At 31.3% G+C, this 17,463-nt stretch overlaps 1 protein-coding gene across 1 annotated transcript in view; it reads right to left on the bottom strand.

Annotated features, from left to right (window-relative positions):
- Nucleotides 1-17,463, bottom strand: part of LOC143060357 (ATP-binding cassette sub-family D member 3-like) — a 49,963-nt gene that overhangs the window by 15,524 nt on the left and 16,976 nt on the right. The window contains exons 11-20 of the mRNA XM_076233598.1: nucleotides 15,715-15,767; nucleotides 14,821-14,910; nucleotides 14,349-14,418; nucleotides 10,451-10,520; nucleotides 8,853-8,950; nucleotides 8,225-8,316; nucleotides 7,133-7,221; nucleotides 6,064-6,133; nucleotides 2,595-2,658; nucleotides 1,973-2,050 (exon numbers count right to left, since the gene is read on the bottom strand). Coding sequence (XP_076089713.1) covers nucleotides 1,973-2,050; nucleotides 2,595-2,658; nucleotides 6,064-6,133; nucleotides 7,133-7,221; nucleotides 8,225-8,316; nucleotides 8,853-8,950; nucleotides 10,451-10,520; nucleotides 14,349-14,418; nucleotides 14,821-14,910; nucleotides 15,715-15,767 — 774 coding nt within the window. The remainder of the gene's footprint in view (nucleotides 1-1,972; nucleotides 2,051-2,594; nucleotides 2,659-6,063; nucleotides 6,134-7,132; nucleotides 7,222-8,224; nucleotides 8,317-8,852; nucleotides 8,951-10,450; nucleotides 10,521-14,348; nucleotides 14,419-14,820; nucleotides 14,911-15,714; nucleotides 15,768-17,463) is intronic.

Raw genomic sequence — 17,463 nt, 5'->3', positions numbered from 1 at the left:
AGGGATGCTTTACTGTGTTTACTCTCTCAAGGATTTTAATACTGAGTTTACTCTCTCAAGGATCTTGATACTGAGTTTACTCTCTCAAGGATCTTGGTACTGAGTTTACTCTCTCAAGGATTTTAATACTGAGTTTACTCTCTCAAGGATCTTGATACTGAGTTTACTATCTTAAGGATCTTTATACTGAGTTTACTCTCTCAAGGATCTTAGTACTGAGTTTACTCTCTCAAGGATCTTGATACTGAGTTTACTCTCTCAAGGATCTTAATACTGAGTTTACTGAGTTTACTCTCTCAAGGATCTTAATACTGGGTTTACTCTCTCAAGGATCTTGATACTGAGTTTACTCTCTTAAGGATCTTGATACTGAGTTTACTCTCTCAAGGATCTTAATACTGAGTTTACTCTCTCAAGGATCTTGATACTGAGTTTACTCTCTCAAGGATCTTGATACTGAGTTTACTCTCTCAAGGATCTTGATACTGAGTTTACTCTCTCAAGGATCTTGATAAGGGATAATTATATTTCTATATCCTAGTTAATCTCTGATTACAATGATCATCCTTCAGTTTAATTTCATATACTGTAGTCCATTATAACAACAGTAACACTGCTTTAATAGAAACTTAGACTCTGTTCACACTGTAAATAACAGCAGTACTAACATTTAAAGTTGTAATTCAATTGAAACAATCACTTCATCCATTTTGTTCAGCGTGTGTATCAACACATAAATTTGATTAAATATTATTAGTAGTTACAGTGTCCAATTGTCCTAATAAGAGAATTTATCGGGTTAATAAAATTCAAAGCAGGTGAGGTGAAGCCAAATCCGATATGAATTTTATTGTCCCGATAAATTCTGTATAAGGACAATTGAACACTGTGTAACAATTTTATCCTGCTTTTGTTATTTACATAACATTATAATCAAATTCAATTTTAGGACAATATCCCCAAATATATTATAGTTACTTAATCTGAAACTGTAATTTTTTTTAAATATTAGGACTATAAAGCAACTCATTTAAAAAAAAAAATATCAGGTTAATGGTATAAGGGAGAGAATTCCAATTGATGTAATAAATAAGGGAGAGAATTTCTCATTGACGTAATAAAAAATTGTACTGAAATTTATTAGGACAATATCAGCCAATCAAATTGCGAGAAATTACTCTATATTGGGATAATTCTTTTATACACTGTGGTAACATATTCCTGGGTAATAATCACGGGGGGGTAACTTCGATATTTTTTTGGTAGGGGTGTGCCATTTTTGCCTCAAAAAACGTACCCATTTTAATATAACATTCACTGAAATTCAGTACCTATAGTTATATAAATATTTAAGAAAGAATGACCTATACTTATATACAATATTTAAAATATGACCCATGCTTATATAAGCACTAACTCATCATCACTCATAATTCTTAAATATACCAGCTACCCTTATTAAGTTAAGTTTTTATATATGAATTGACATCGTTCCATGATTATACCCCAAATCAATATACAGTTATCAAACGTAAATACATTTTAATATAGGATGTCATTAAAAAGGAGGGTCATTTTAAATTAAAATCTCGCAAAATTATGACCCATATTTTTGGCACATCCCCGTATACCCAATAATAGGAAGTTACCCCCTACTAGAAACTGTTTCTGAAGCTGTCCATAAGCCCTCTTCATTGACATAAACAAAAAATAATTAGAGGTCATATCAATGTTGAGGGTTTCCTCAAAATATTTTCTCCAATAGTTGAGGTTGTTGTTAACCCATATACCTGGGTGTTGCTACCCATTACCTGGGGAATTTACACATACCAGTGGGTATCTTCCACCTAATCTTTGTTTAGACGTATTCAATAAAACTTACGTAATTTGACTCACAATATTGGATTTATTAAATATTTTCGATGAAAAAGTAATATAAAAGCTTCAGTGAGAATTATAAATAAATATTTACCTCACCAAGTGTCCTAAATAATGAACTTTTACCACATCCATTTGGTCCACATACCAATACATTCATACCTGATTTTACCTGAAAATATAACATTAATCATCGAGAATGGCAGTAGGATATTCAATAGACAGTAAACTAAAATATAGTTAGTTTAAATAAGTAATGTTTCTTGAGGCCCTCATACAATATTTATGCCACCAAAAACAGATGGAACTTGTAGCTACTGTCTACTATGTTAGAAAATATAAAACTTTACGGTAACCTAAAGTTGTTAATTTCTGTGTCGTTTGGTCTCTTGAGGAGAATTGCCTCATTGGCAATCATAACACATCTTCTTTTTTATATCTATAGCACAAATCCTCCTCTTCTCCATATTTTCTATGAAATGGCCAATGTAATTATATTCTACAGACAGCTATCTAAATATCTTGTATTGTCAAGGATACCAAATTACTAGATGACTAGTGCAAAACTTAGGTAAAATTAAGGAAAATTCATAATTAATCTGTTTTAACAGAGCAATTTTAATTTCTACCATTTAAGGAGGAACTAATTTATAAGTTGCAAAGAAATATGTTTTTCAGTTATTTGAGATTTTCAATGAAATCAGACTGAGCCTCACCTCAAAATCAAGTTCTTCTATTAAAACATCACCATTAGGAGTAACCAATGGTACTTTCTCAAATCTGAAAAAACAAACATAATAATACGATAAGAACAGTATTCAAATATTGGAATGATAACGCTGGTATACCAAATGAAGGTTTATTTTATTTTTTTTAAACTAGTGATTACTATGCGAAATATGTTCTAGTTACTCCCCTTTGGACGATCGTTTGATATTCTCGCTTAAGGTGGCTCGTGGGTACAAAAATTTCACCAAAAAATTAAACCTTTATTTTTTTATTACAAATTTTATTTATTACACTATTAGTTATTACTTTATGATATGGTATAAAAATCAACCCAAAAAAATTGATTCGGTTTGGCCCCAGATGACTTTTAAAATGTTTATATCATTGAAAAAGCTCTAAATTATCTCCCTTTGGTGCAAAAATGCCATTTTTTGGCATTAAATTTGAAATATCTTTTTCAACTCATCAGTGACCTATATTTTTTATTATTGTTATCAAATAAACTGTACATAAACTAAATAATTGTAAAATTTAAGAGATTTCTGTAATTAGGTTATTTTTTTATTCGATATTACCTCTATTTCTCCTATTAGTTCAACAGAAAAAAAGGACATTAACAAAAATGTATGCTTCTTCCAGAGGCAGATTGTGAGCTTAAATGAACGGTGACCCCATTTTTTTATTTCATTTTTCTTTTAAGTATATGATAAAGTTCATTAATAAAAAAATATAGCGAAATCCTATATTAGAAAAAAAAAAGATTTATACCCAGGAGCCCCCTTAATATGTATTGGTATTTGTACTTTATATTATTGTAAAGACATGTGTGTAAAGATTAATGTTTACGACCAAATAAATTTATATTATCATTTCAGTCTTTTATGAAACCAAAAGTAATTAAATGAAAAACAGGATTGCAAATTTTTCTGCCCTGCAAATAATGCCAATAATATCATAATACAGAGAGTAATGTTGTCGAAAATCAAATTAACAAAAATACCAGATTTTCAAACCTGGACATTCAAAAAAGTCATTTTTTCAAAAATATAGCTTTCAGACATTTTCCTCAAATGTAAAAAAAATAAATATAAATTGTAGCTACATATTGTTTAAGTATTCAATAAATGTTCATTAGCAGCACCAAAATTCAATTGATATTCCATAATAACATAAATTAGGGCATTAAAATTAAATACTTTTAGGTTTCAGATATTTTTTTTAGGTCAACAAACAAACAAATATATCCATGATAAAACTAATCAGACAAGTAAAATGACTGCCATTTAATTAAACTATCTTAACACTGGTCAAAGGGCAATAACTCTATAGGCATTTAGGTTGTGTAAATTTTCAGTAAATTTTTCACTTTTTTAGCAGTCAAATTTGCACAATTTCTGTGGCGTTTTGTAGTGCTGTACTAGCTTGTTTCCCTGAATCAGTGGTTTTTACTTGTATTTATTACATAGTTGTGTACAATTTCACTGTGATCTTTATTCAACATGCGACTCATGCAGATGTCTGTTGTTAGGTTCTGTTCCCTATTTAACAGAGGGAATCGCTAACCTGAATCTAACATTCTTAAATGATTATAAACTGTATCTATTAGTGTTATTGGTGAATTTTGTATTTGTTGACAATTACTTGCAAAATTACATGCCAGTGCAAAGTTACATGTTCCTATTCTTACACATGTATACTAATGCCTTTGGATCAGTCTGAAAGTTTGGTTGGTAATTGGGAGGGCAGTTCCTGTTAGTGTTCCTCCTGCAGATCTCAGTGAGCTGTAGATCATTTATTTATCTTATGTACTCTGGCTTTTATATTTTGATGCATGATTTTTTATTGTGTTTTTAAATGCTTGAATTACTTTCAGTGCTTTATATATAATAGCTATTGCATGAATGTTAGTTACTTTTAGTGCTTTATATATAATAGCTATTGCATGAATGTTAGTTACTTTTAGTGCTTTATATATAATAGCTATTGCATGAATGTTAGTTACTTTTAGTGCTTTATATATAATAGCTATTGCATGAATGTTAGTTACTTTTAGTGCTTTATATATAATAGCTATTGCATGAATGTTAGTTACTTTTAGTGCTTTATATATAATAGCTATTGCATGAATGTTAGTTACTTTTAGTGCTTTATATATAATAGCTATTGCATGAATGTTAGTTACTTTTAGTGCTTTATATATAATAGCTATTGCATGAATGTTAGTTACTTTTAGTGCTTTATATATAATAGCTATTGCATGAATGTTAGTTACTTTTAGTGCTTTATATATAATAGCTATTGCATGAATGTTAGTATTTTATGTTTGCTTTATATGCTTTAATTTTGCTTATTAATTGCTGTGCTTCATAACATTATTTATTTTGCATGATGTGCTTACTGTTATATTTGTTTTATGTATTGTGCTTATCATATATGTATGTTGGATAAAAGCTCTCCAGTAAATAAATCTTTTATTTATTTATTTATTTTATTAAATAAATTGTGAAGTACATCACCAGTAAACAACACTTTCTTACAAATAACAGAACACATGCATAGAATGAGAGAGTCTCTAAAAGGGTATACTTGCCTTTAGCATTATATAATAAAGCTTTCAGTTGCAGCACTGAGTGAAAATACTTGGTGATAATAATTTATGCACTTGACAATTAAACCACAAACTGTTATATTGTTTGCAATGATAAGAAATAAACCATGAATGAATATGGAGTGCAATAGAATGCAGTGCACCACAGTCCTAAAAGCAATATTCTATTCCACTTTGTGGAAGTAATACACCTAGCTTTTGTATATACATAAAAATATATCATGGCATGTCATATGTTTATTATGAACCATTGTATTTGTTATATGGATAATCAAACAGCAAATAGTACGATTATCAGCAATTTCTACATTTTCCATTTTATTTTATTGCTAATATTGATTGATATTCTTGTAGAAAACACAGAACAAGTCAGGAATATGACGGTTGTTTTCCATTTGTTTGATTGGTTGAGATTTTGATTTTGTCAATTGTGAAGAGACTTTCTGTTTTGAATTTTCCTTAGAATTTCAGTGTTCTTGTTGTTTTGTTGTTTGACTTTTTTCAATACTTATGACTAAGGTAGTCATGGAAATGACTAAGGTAGTCATGGTAGTAGTACTTGTTTGTAGATTTAGACAATGGGTTATTTACTTAAACTTATTGTAACACATTCTATATACTGACATGATGAATTGTATAGAACCAGAAAATTTATTTTACATGGTCTTTTGTAAGTGGAATTCTTTTTTAACATTCTGTAAAATTAATTATTACCATTCATCAAATATAAAACCAGCATTATACTTACCTTCACAAGCTAGCATATTTTCTAAGGTTTATAAAGTGACTAAAGCATCCAATGGTTACATTGGCATTTACGAAATAATGATAAATATACATAACCATACCTTATTATGTGATCCTGAGGGATAATTTTACCACTGCCTGCTTTAAATACTTTGTTATTTTTCTTTTGTCCTGAAATAAATTAAAAGCTGACTTATATAAACCCTGAAACCAAATTTCAGAAATCCTTCTGATATAGTTCCTGAGAAAGATGTGACCAAAAAAAATTCATTGGATTGACAGTCGGATGAATGGACAGACGGAAGGACGGACAGAGGTAAACAGTATACCCCGATATTTTTAAAAAAACAACAGGCAACATGGGAAACTTTTACTTTTACAAAAAATACTGAGGCCAAATAAAACAACATGTCTGTTTCCAGTTACATTCATAAGGTTAGGTAAGCAGTTTTGTTCATGAAATGGGAGGTAACTCTGTATTGTACAGGCTAATATCATATTGTTTTTCCCCTAATAGTCTTTGATTGATTGAAAAAAATTGGGTAGAATTAATCTTTATTTTCTTTTAATGAAGTAAAATACTTGGCATGTGTAAATGTTTATCATGTCCAGAACTACAGTCAAAATTTCACAAATCATTCAATTTCATATAAGAAAATAACCTCAATGAAAGTAAATCAAGCAACTTTTTGTCCCTTTTTTCCGGTTTACAAATTTAGTCACCATATGTATCATCAAGTTTCAAAAATATTTCATTGTAACACCAAATATTAAAAAGACTGGTGCCTTGAAATATCAATCATATATGTTTATGACTCAAAATGTTCTGCAATAAAATGTGGGTATATTTTATTAGATAGGTAGGAATTAATGTCTTCTCATAAGATAATTCATACAGTATGAGAGATAACTGTATTCCATGACAGCTTTGATTACTGTAAACCAACTTTTTTCGCGGATACTTTATTTCGCGTATTACCCTTTCTTCACCACTTCGCAGCTATTTAAGTTCGCAATTTTCTTATTTACTTGATGAAGTTCAATAAGGAAAGTTACAAGTTTTACATATTTGCGACAATTTATATTTGCGTAATTTTTCTACTCGCAAAAGTCGCTAAAATAAATCGCTTGCGAAATTAAGTTGGTTTACAGTACAACAATTTGCCTTACCACTTTGATCAGAAACCATGGTTCTTTCATATTGTCCTTTGTTTAAATCATCTAAAACTGTGTTTAACTGAGTAATTCTGGCTGTAAACCTACAAATACATAAACCCATGTAAAACAATCATATGTGTCTTAATACTGGAACTACTTATATCACCATTTTACAAGTTTTTTATTCATTGAAGATTGCTGAAATGATTTGATCTTGTGTTTTAAATGCCGCAGCTATTTCGTGGCTGCCACTTTTTAGTGGTGGAGGCAGCCAGAGTGCCAGGGGAAAACAACTCATCCTCAATGGAAAAACTGTGTCAGGGTTCGAACTTACAACCTCAGTGTTGACTGGCTAGTGATTACAGTAGTATTTACTTAGACCTTTCAACATGTTCAATCACCATGTCCCCTTGCTGAACATGAAGTAAAGCTGATGTCTACTACACTTTGAGTTTAACAATACATATTAAAAAAATTAAATTGACAGTCACATAATTGCCAACCATTTTACTGTCAATACAAGTTAAAGGAGATGTAGGATATACATCTAGACAGCAACCCAATCACCCCAAAAAATCAAAGATATCTAAAAGTTCAACATCCAGTCATCATTAACAGACAGCTGTCTATGTGATATGTCAAGCTTTGAATCGTCAGGAGTTTATAAAGTTGGAAGATCTGTGAGTAGGCATAAAAGGAACTATGGGATATAGTCAGATCAAATGACACAACAAAATAATTTATAATATTCAGCAATAGACAAATGACTGTAAGAAATGTCAGCCTATAAATCATATAAATGTAGTAATTGTGATATTCAGAGATTGGTACATTGTGGTCTTTTGTCCTGTTTTTGTGCTTAGTACCGATGTGATGAATCAAGTCTTTAAATGACTGAAATTCTGTGGTTATAGTTTCCTATATGGTATAGGATTTGCTCGTTGTTGAAGGCTGTACAGTGATCTCTAAATAATCACATCCTTTTCCTTTTGTCTTATATATGTCTTAATTACAATCATATTAAATTTCCACATTTATATATTGCATTGGATTAAACGTGACCTTTTTGCACTTATTTGTTTTCATGACTTTTAAAATACTTACCCAGCTAATCGTGTCATATCTCTCCCAGCCAATACAATTCTACCTATAGCCTCCGCCATTCGTACTAACATTCTGCCACTCTTATAATAATCCTGTTACAGAAAAAACATAATAACCATGCTTACTTATGATGTATTATTTGATTCAAAAATATTTGAAAGAAGAAAGTCCCAGCTCCTCGTATCTGTTTGCATAATGAAAGAGAAAAAATGATTGTCAGGTCTCTTATCATGGTTTAATTTGAAATAGACAATTCAAGTAAACTCCAAAATATATAAATGAATTAAAACTGAAAAACATAAAAAGTCTGATATTTAGTGGTTGTAGTTTGTTGATTTGCTGCATATATTTGTTTTTTGTACATTTTTTAGGCTGTTTTCTCCTTTGAATTGTTTTACATTTGTCATTTTGGGGCCTTTTATAGCCGAATATATGCGTACAGGCTTTTCTCATTGTTGAAAGATGTACAGTGACCTAAAGTTGTTATTTTTTGTGAAGAGTTGTTTCATTGGCAATCATACCAAATCTTCGTTTTTATAAGACTAACAAAGGCCAGAGGCTCATGACTTGGGACGGGCCAAATAAATCTTTATTGCCACTTTAATGTTTATATGGTTGATATATTTACCTCTAATCTTTCACTAGAAGTGCTGTTTAAATGGCGTGGGTCTGCTAAATCTAAAAATGGTCGACTGACAACTAAATAACCAAATACAGTAGCTACATCTGAAAATAAACATTTAAAAATGGTCGACTGACAATTAAATAACCAAATACAGTAGCTACATCTGAAAATAAATATTTAAAAATGGTAACACAAAAAATATATAACATATAAATACAACATAGTATAACTGCCTAACAGTGATGTAGAAATTCGTTCAGTCCTGATCAGAAAATTGAAGGGTTCTACTGCCTTCCCCGTCATGTCATGTGTCAGTCCTTCTGTCCTTTAAAAACAAACATGTGTCAAAGTTAAAACAGTCTAAAAAAGGTCATTTGCCCCAAAATCCCAAAATTTCTTGCTTTTTCCAGATTTTTGGCTTCAACTGGACCAGCAACTGGCAGTGGTCATTTAACAAATAGATTTCAATTATAAACATGATCAGTAGTTCCCGCGAATTAATACTATTCTATTAAAGCTTAGGGCCTCTGAACTGATACCCAAGGAAAGTCAACCCATCCAGAAAAAAACAGTTTTATCGGATTTCAAATAAGTTTAACTGTGAGCTACTGCTCAGCTCACTGATGATACCCCCGCTGCAAGTGGATAATGTTAATAGTGTAAAAATATGTAAGTGTTCGGTAAACAGGAAGTTGCCGAGTGATGAATCTGAAAACGCATCACACAGTATAGCTGACTTATATAAACCCTGAAACCAAATTTCAGAAATCCTGGCATTGTAGTTCCTGAGAAAAATGCGACGAAAATTTTCAACTTGGCCATCATGTGTAAAATGATAGTAGTGTTCGGTAAACAGGAAGTTGTCCAGTGATGAATCTGAAAACGCATCACACGGGATAGCTGACTTATATAAATCCTAAAACCAAATTTCAGAAATCCTGGAATTATAGTTCCTGAGAAAAATGTGACGAAAAATTTTGAACTTGTCTGGTGTAAAAAGGATACAAGTGTTCGGTAAACAGGAAGTTGTCGAGTGATGAATCTGAAAACGCATCACACAGTATAGCTGACTTATATCAAGCCTGAAACCAAATTTTAGAAATCCTGGTAGTGTAGTTCCTGAGAAAAATGTGACGAAAAATATTCATGGGACGGACTGACTGACTGACAGACTGACAGACTGACGGACTGACGGACTGATGGACTGACGGACTGACGGATGGACAGACAGAAGTAAAACAGTATACCCCCCTTTTTTCCAAAGCAGGGGTATAATTATCAAGTTGTATTTCAGCTCAAAATATATGACCATATATACCCTAAGGTTGCGAGAACTTGTACAAACTTTGAAATTATTGTTGTAAAGTTGACATCTAAATGTATGGAGTGTCATTAAAGCCAAATAACAGTAGTTTTGGTAAGACTGTCATATTACGGTCACTGCAAGGTATGGTAAAGATAATCTGTGTTAAGATAAACACATTTGTAACATGCTGTATAATTTATGTTTTCTTCATCTATGTGTGAATATGACTAATCTATTTATAGCACGGTTCATGTAATAAGAATTGGTTTGTTTAGAAATATTTAAGATAACTTACATTTTGCTATAATATTATCTACAAATCCCATCTGCATCCTAAATGATATAAAATTCCGTAAATGTCGTACCTATAAAATAATAATAAATGAATTCATTAAGTAATATATATATAAGATTATAAATGAGATAAATGCATATTTTTATTATTTACGGTAATAGTTCAATGAGCCAAAGTTGTTTAAACAAGAGGCTCTCAAGATCCTGAATCGCTCACCTTAATTCTTTTGGTTAAATCTCTCATCAATGATTATTTTGGCTTTTCAATTTATTTAAATGTTTTTTGGATCGTCCTATTTTCTTCAAAAGCCAAAAAAAATAATCATTTTCTCCTATGTTCTATTTTAGCCATAGGAGCTATGTTTCTTGACATACAAGGAAATAAAATATAAAATTTATACTAGATACTCTAAAACTCATTTAGCCTAAGTTTGGCTGAAATTGATACAGCAGTTTCAAAGGAGAAGATTTTTTAAAGTAAGTCAACATGATGAACAAATTGTGAAAAAAGTCTTTAAAGGGCAATAACTCCTTAAGGGGTCAATTGACAATTTTGGTCAAATTGACTTAATTGAAGATCTTACTTTGCTGAACATTATTGCTGTTTACAGTTTATTTCTATCTATAATTATATTCAAGATAATAAACAAAAACAGCAAAATTTCCTTAAAATTATCAATTCAGGGGCAGCAACGTTAACCCAACAACAGGTTGTCTGATTCATCTGAAAATTTCAGGGCAGATAGATCTTGACCTGATAAACAATATTACCCATGTCAGATTTGTTCTAAATGCTTTGGTTTTTGAGTTATAAGCCAAAAACTGCATTTGACCCCTATGTTCTATTTTTAGCAATGGCGACCATGTTTGTTGATAGATCATAACTTCGGATACAATTTACAAACTAGATACCCTAAGGAACATTCAATTAAAGTTTGGAAGTATTTGGCCCAGTAGTTTCAGAGAAGATTTGTGTAAAAGATTACTAAGATTTACGAAAAATGGTTAAAAATTGACTATAAAGGGCTATAACTCCTAAAGGGGTCAACTGACCATTTCCGTCATGTTGACTTATTTGTAAATCTTACTTTGCTGAACATTATTGCTGTTTACAGTTTATCTCTATCTATAATAATATTCAAGATAATAACCAAAAACAGCAAAATTTCTTTAAAATTACCAATTCAGGGGCAGTAACCCAACAACAGGTTGTCTGATTCATCTGAAAATTTCAGGGCAGATAGATCTTGACCTGATAAAAAATATTATCCCATGTCAGATTTGCTCTAAATGCTTTGGTTTTTGAGTTATAAGCCAAAAACTGCACTTGACCCCTATGTTCTATTTTTAGCAATGGCGACCATGTTTGTTGATAGATCACAACTTCTGATACAATTTACAAACTAGATACCCTAAGGAACATTCAGTTAAAGTTTGGAAGTATTTGGCCTAGTATTTTCAGAGGAGAAGATTTTTGTAAAAGATTACTAAGATTTACGAAAAATGGTTAAAAATTGACTATAAAGGGCAATAACTCCTAAAGGGGTCAACTGACCATTTCCGTCAAGTTGACTTATTTGTAAATCTTACTTTGCTGAACATTATTCCTGTTTACAGTGTATCTCTATCTATAATAATATTCAAGATAATAACCAAAAACAGCAAAATTTCCTTAAAATTACCAATTCAGGGGCAGCAACCCAACAACAGGTTGTCTGATTCATCTGAAAATTTCAGGGCAGATAGATCTTGACCTGATAAACAATATTACCCCATGTCAGATTTGCTCTAAATGCTTTGGTTTTTAAGTTATAAGCCAAAAACTGCATTTGACCCCTATGTTCTATTTTTAGCAATGGCGACCATGTTTGTTGATAGATCATAACTTCGGATATAATTTACAAACTAAATACCCTAAGGAACATTCAATTAAAGTTTGGAAGTATTTGGCCCAGTAGTTTCAGAGGAGAAGATTTTTGTAAAAGATTACTAAGATTTACGAAAAATGGTTAAAAATTGACTATAAAGGGCTATAACTCCTAAAGGGGTCAACTGACCATTTCCGTCATGTTGACTTATTTGTAAATCTTACTTTGCTGAACATTATTGCTGTTTACAGTTTATCTCTATCTATAATAATATTCAAGATAATAACCAAAAACAGCAAAATTTCTTTAAAATTACCAATTCAGGGGCAGTAACCCAACAACAGGTTGTCTGATTCATCTGAAAATTTCAGGGCAGATAGATCTTGACCTGATAAACAATATTATCCCATGTCAGATTTGCTCTAAATGCTTTGGTTTTTGAGTTATAAGCCAAAAACTGCACTTGACCCCTATGTTCTATTTTTAGCAATGGCGACCATGTTTGTTGATAGATCACAACTTCTGATACAATTTACAAACTAGATACCCTAAGGAACATTCAGTTAAAGTTTGGAAGTATTTGGCCCAGTATTTTCAGAGGAGAAGATTTTTGTAAAAGATTACTAAGATTTACGAAAAATGGTTAAAAATTGACTATAAAGGGCAATAACTCCTAAAGGGGTCAACTGACCATTTCCGTCAAGTTGACTTATTTGTAAATCTTACTTTGCTGAACATTATTCCTGTTTACAGTGTATCTCTATCTATAATAATATTCAAGATAATAACCAAAAACAGCAAAATTTCCTTAAAATTACCAATTCAGGGGCAGCAACCCAACAACAGGTTGTCTGATTCATCTGAAAATTTCAGGGCAGATAGATCTTGACCTGATAAACAATATTACCCCATGTCAGATTTGCTCTAAATGCTTTGGTTTTTAAGTTATAAGCCAAAAACTGCATTTGACCCCTATGTTCTATTTTTAGCAATGGCGACCATGTTTGTTGATAGATCATAACTTCGGATATAATTTACAAACTAAATACCCTAAGGAACATTCAATTAAAGTTTGGAAGTATTTGGCCCAGTAGTTTCAGAGGAGAAGATTTTTGTAAAAGATTACTAAGATTTACAAAAAATGGTTAAAAATTGACTATAAAGGGCAATAACTCCTAAAGGGGTCAACTGACCATTTCCGTCATGTTGACTTATTTGTAAATCTTACTTTGCTGAACATTATTGCTGTTTACAGTTTATCTCTATCTATAATAATATTCAAGATAATAACCAAAAACAGCAAAATTTCCTTAAAATTACCAATTCAGGGGCAGCAACCCAACAATGGGTTGTCTGATTCATCTGAAAATTTCAGGGCAGATAGATCTAGACCTGATAAACAATATAACCCCCATGTCAGATTTGCTCTAAATGCTTTGGTTTTTGAGTTATAAGCCAAAAACTGCATTTGACCCCTATGTTCTATTTTTAGCAATGGCGACCATGTTTGTTGATAGATCAAAACTTCGGATACAATTTATAAATAAGATACCCTAAGGAACATTCAGTTAAAGTTTGAAAGTATTTGGCACAGTAGTTTCAGAGGAGAAGATTCTTGAAATAGTTTACGACGACAGACGACGACGACAGACGACGGACGACAGACGACGGACGACGACGGACGCCAAGTGATGGCATAAGCTCACTTGTCCCTTCGGGACAGGTGACCTAAAAATGTGACATAGCTCATTCACCCATAACATTAAACTTAAACAGTCAATTATGTAATTAATTATCAATAATGTAATTTTTTTAACTATTTTTAGTTTTTTAAACATGAAATTTTGAGGAACTAGAATATGGGTGTATACAGGTCAAATACTTAACTTTAAATACCAAGATGGATCATAAACAGGTCTCAGTGAGTAAATATATAGATTACAATTACATAAAATGGAGTTAGTTGAGAGGTTTGCTATGTGACCTGTAGAGATTAACATCTATCAAATTCTTCATTCATTGCTGACTTACCAATTTACTAAATGTAGCTAATATAATGGTTTGTTCTCTTTTGTTTCCTTGGTAAAATGCTATTTCTTCACTGAAATATAACAAAGATTTCAATGGTTACACCTTCCTTACCAAGGTATTGTTGTGTTCTATTTCTACGGGACTATACAGGGAAACAGAATATCATTTGATGTCAGATGCAATTTATACAGAATTAATTTACAGAAAAGTAGTTTTAGACAGCTACTTATGAATGTCATTTTTAACTGTTTTGTACATGTAGTAATGGGATGTATTCAAGCTAGACTGATTATCTCACACAAAAAACACTTCAGTGTTATTTTTTTTCTTGAATTGTTGAATTTGTAGCTTTTTCTTTCTACTACAGTTACAATGACAATCAGTAAGGAAACAAAATTATTTCTACTACAAGAAATCTTTTCGAGGGTTTTGGTTATAATTATGTTTTCAGAATGGTCTTAAAACTGGTTACCTGTTAGTTATCAATCTGGTATTAACATATCTGTATTCTCCCTCTAACTTTTGTTCTTGCATGGTAAACTTTCCAATAGGTCGCCGTAATCTATAGAAAAGAGAGAAGAACTATTATAGTCACAAAGTATACTCATAGGGCTCTTCATAGCTTGCTATTCAGTGTGAGCCAAGGCTCTGTGTAGAAGGTTGTACCTTTACCTATAATGGTTTACTTTTATAAATTATTATTTGGATGGAGAGTTGTCTCATTGGCACTCATACCATGTCTTCTTATATCCATCATACATGAAACATGAAACAAATAATTTTGATAATCATACTTGAATATAGATATAATGTAATCAACAAAATTTTCAGCTTTAAGTCAAATCCATACAAGATCTAGAGCCATAAGAATATAAGTAAATAAATAGGGAACGTGTCATGGAACACAGATGGTGCCCCCACTTGCATATAACATCATAAAGGGACATAATTTAAGAAGAGTAAAGGTGACGATACACAAATTTTAACTTAATCTGTGTTTTTTGGTAGTTAGCATTGTGTATAAGTTTCATAACATTTGGATGAAGCAAGCTAGTACAATAATGGAAACCAATTTCGGGAAGTATTGATGGATGTAAATTTATATGTCGAGACTCTCGTCCCCCAACACACACGTTTCTTTTACTTCACAGAATAAACATTTAAGACCATGATGACTGGTCATTATAAATATAATACAATTTAAGTTCTAAATAGACAGGATAAACTTATAAATGGCAAACAAAAATGTAACAAAATCATTGTTTATTCTCCGGTAAAGGACTGGCAGTTGTACAATACATTGTTAAGATAAGTCAATAAACTTCTCAATATTTATACACAGCAGCTAAACCTTAAAATAAATTACCTTGTTAAGATTAGTCCTGAAACTGCTAAATATCCTAGCATAGTTGCTGGACCCTGAAATAAAATAATATAAAATCTAAGGTTTAAACTTAGTAATCCATATAAGGATTTAGATCAAATCAAAAGTAAATAACACTTCCTAAATGTACATATTCTTCAAAATAGAATGAAATTTTAAGCATGTAAATAATCCTAAGAATGAAAATACTGATTAGAGCTTGAAAGTAACCAAAACAACATTTTAGACTAAATTTGACAAAATGGACAATTATAATTATATTAATACCCAATTATTAATTTTTTTCTGTTATCTTGTTTACACATTTTTCCTGTTCTGTAAAAAATGCTTTATCCATTTCCTTTCTCAATTTTATTTATCCAAGTAACTTAATTTTCTATTTTAAAACATTTTATGTTATTCAATCAAAGCCTTAAAGGCTGTAAAAGCAATTGCTGTCATGTTAATGTTTGGGGACTTTTATTTTTCATCCACATATATATAATTATTAAACCTGACATGAGTGTTGTCTAGTTAGAAGTAAGAAGGTTTTAACTTTATATAAATAAAAGACTTTAGCAGAAAGTCATTTTTAATAGGTTTTATATTTCACAAGGAGACAACACGTTTACCAGGCTAAAGTTGGGGTCAAATATACATGTGCTGAAACATGTAACTCAAAAAGAAATCATCATGGATTATCCCCTGGTAGTGTTTGTAACTGGGCAATAATTTCCTTTATTGATTTAATTTTAACAATTTTCATTATTAATTTACATTTAACCATTAACACAAATGATTAAGTTAAAACATTTCAACTTTCCAGACGCAAATGTTAAAAAACGGGAAAGAAATAAAATATCTTACAAGACATAAACATGTAAAGAATAAATATATATTTCAGCTTAATAAAAATATTTTCATAATGGTACATTTTGTACTTTGTCATCATTTTTAAAACTAAGTTCCAAACATTATTGCTCAGTTGATATACATGTATGTCCTTCTGATGCGGTACGAGCACAGGCACTTGTTTCTATCCAAAATAGTTTTATATGGATAGCCGACCTTCCTATGGATAGAAACAAGTGCATGTGGGTACGAGATAACTATAATTCTCATGCAATCCCGAAAGGGGGGGGGGGGGGGGGGTCATCACAGACAAACATGACATTAAATCGTTATCACTGATGTATTGTTTAGGGCCAGTTGAAGGACGCCTCCGGGTGCGGGAATTTTTCGCTGCATTGAAGACCTGTTGGTGAATTTCTGCTGTTGTATGTTTTTCTATGGTCGGGTTGTTGTCTCTTTGACACATTCCCCATTTCCATTCTCAATTTTATTATACGAACAAGAACAAACAGCTCTACGTTGCTTTGACATTTATCAATTTTCAGGAAACATTGCGAAAAATGATCTTCAATATTTCGAAAACATGTGAAATAAAATTGCTAACACGGTGGACCGTCGAGTGTCAACAAACGTAGTAGACTTGTTCACTGAAAAGACGAGGATAATGGTTTCATCTGACATTTGTTATGCATTCCCAGTTTTGATCATGATATTTAAAAAGACGTACTTTTTTTCAATCTATGTAACTAGAAAGTTCCAAATTGAAATATCTCTTCATCTGGACCAACTTGGCATCTACTACGTTTGGACGGGTCCATTTCTTTAGTAAGGTGATCGATAAATATTACGGAGTTTGACAGAAAAGGAAAACGAACTTATTGTTATGTGTTTTCAACAAGG

This window comes from Mytilus galloprovincialis, chromosome 1, assembly GCF_965363235.1.
Source record: "Mytilus galloprovincialis chromosome 1, xbMytGall1.hap1.1, whole genome shotgun sequence".
NCBI lineage: Eukaryota > Metazoa > Mollusca > Bivalvia > Mytilida > Mytilidae > Mytilus > Mytilus galloprovincialis.
Note: the sequence above shows the minus strand (reverse complement) of the source record. Positions and strands in the feature narration are given on the sequence as shown.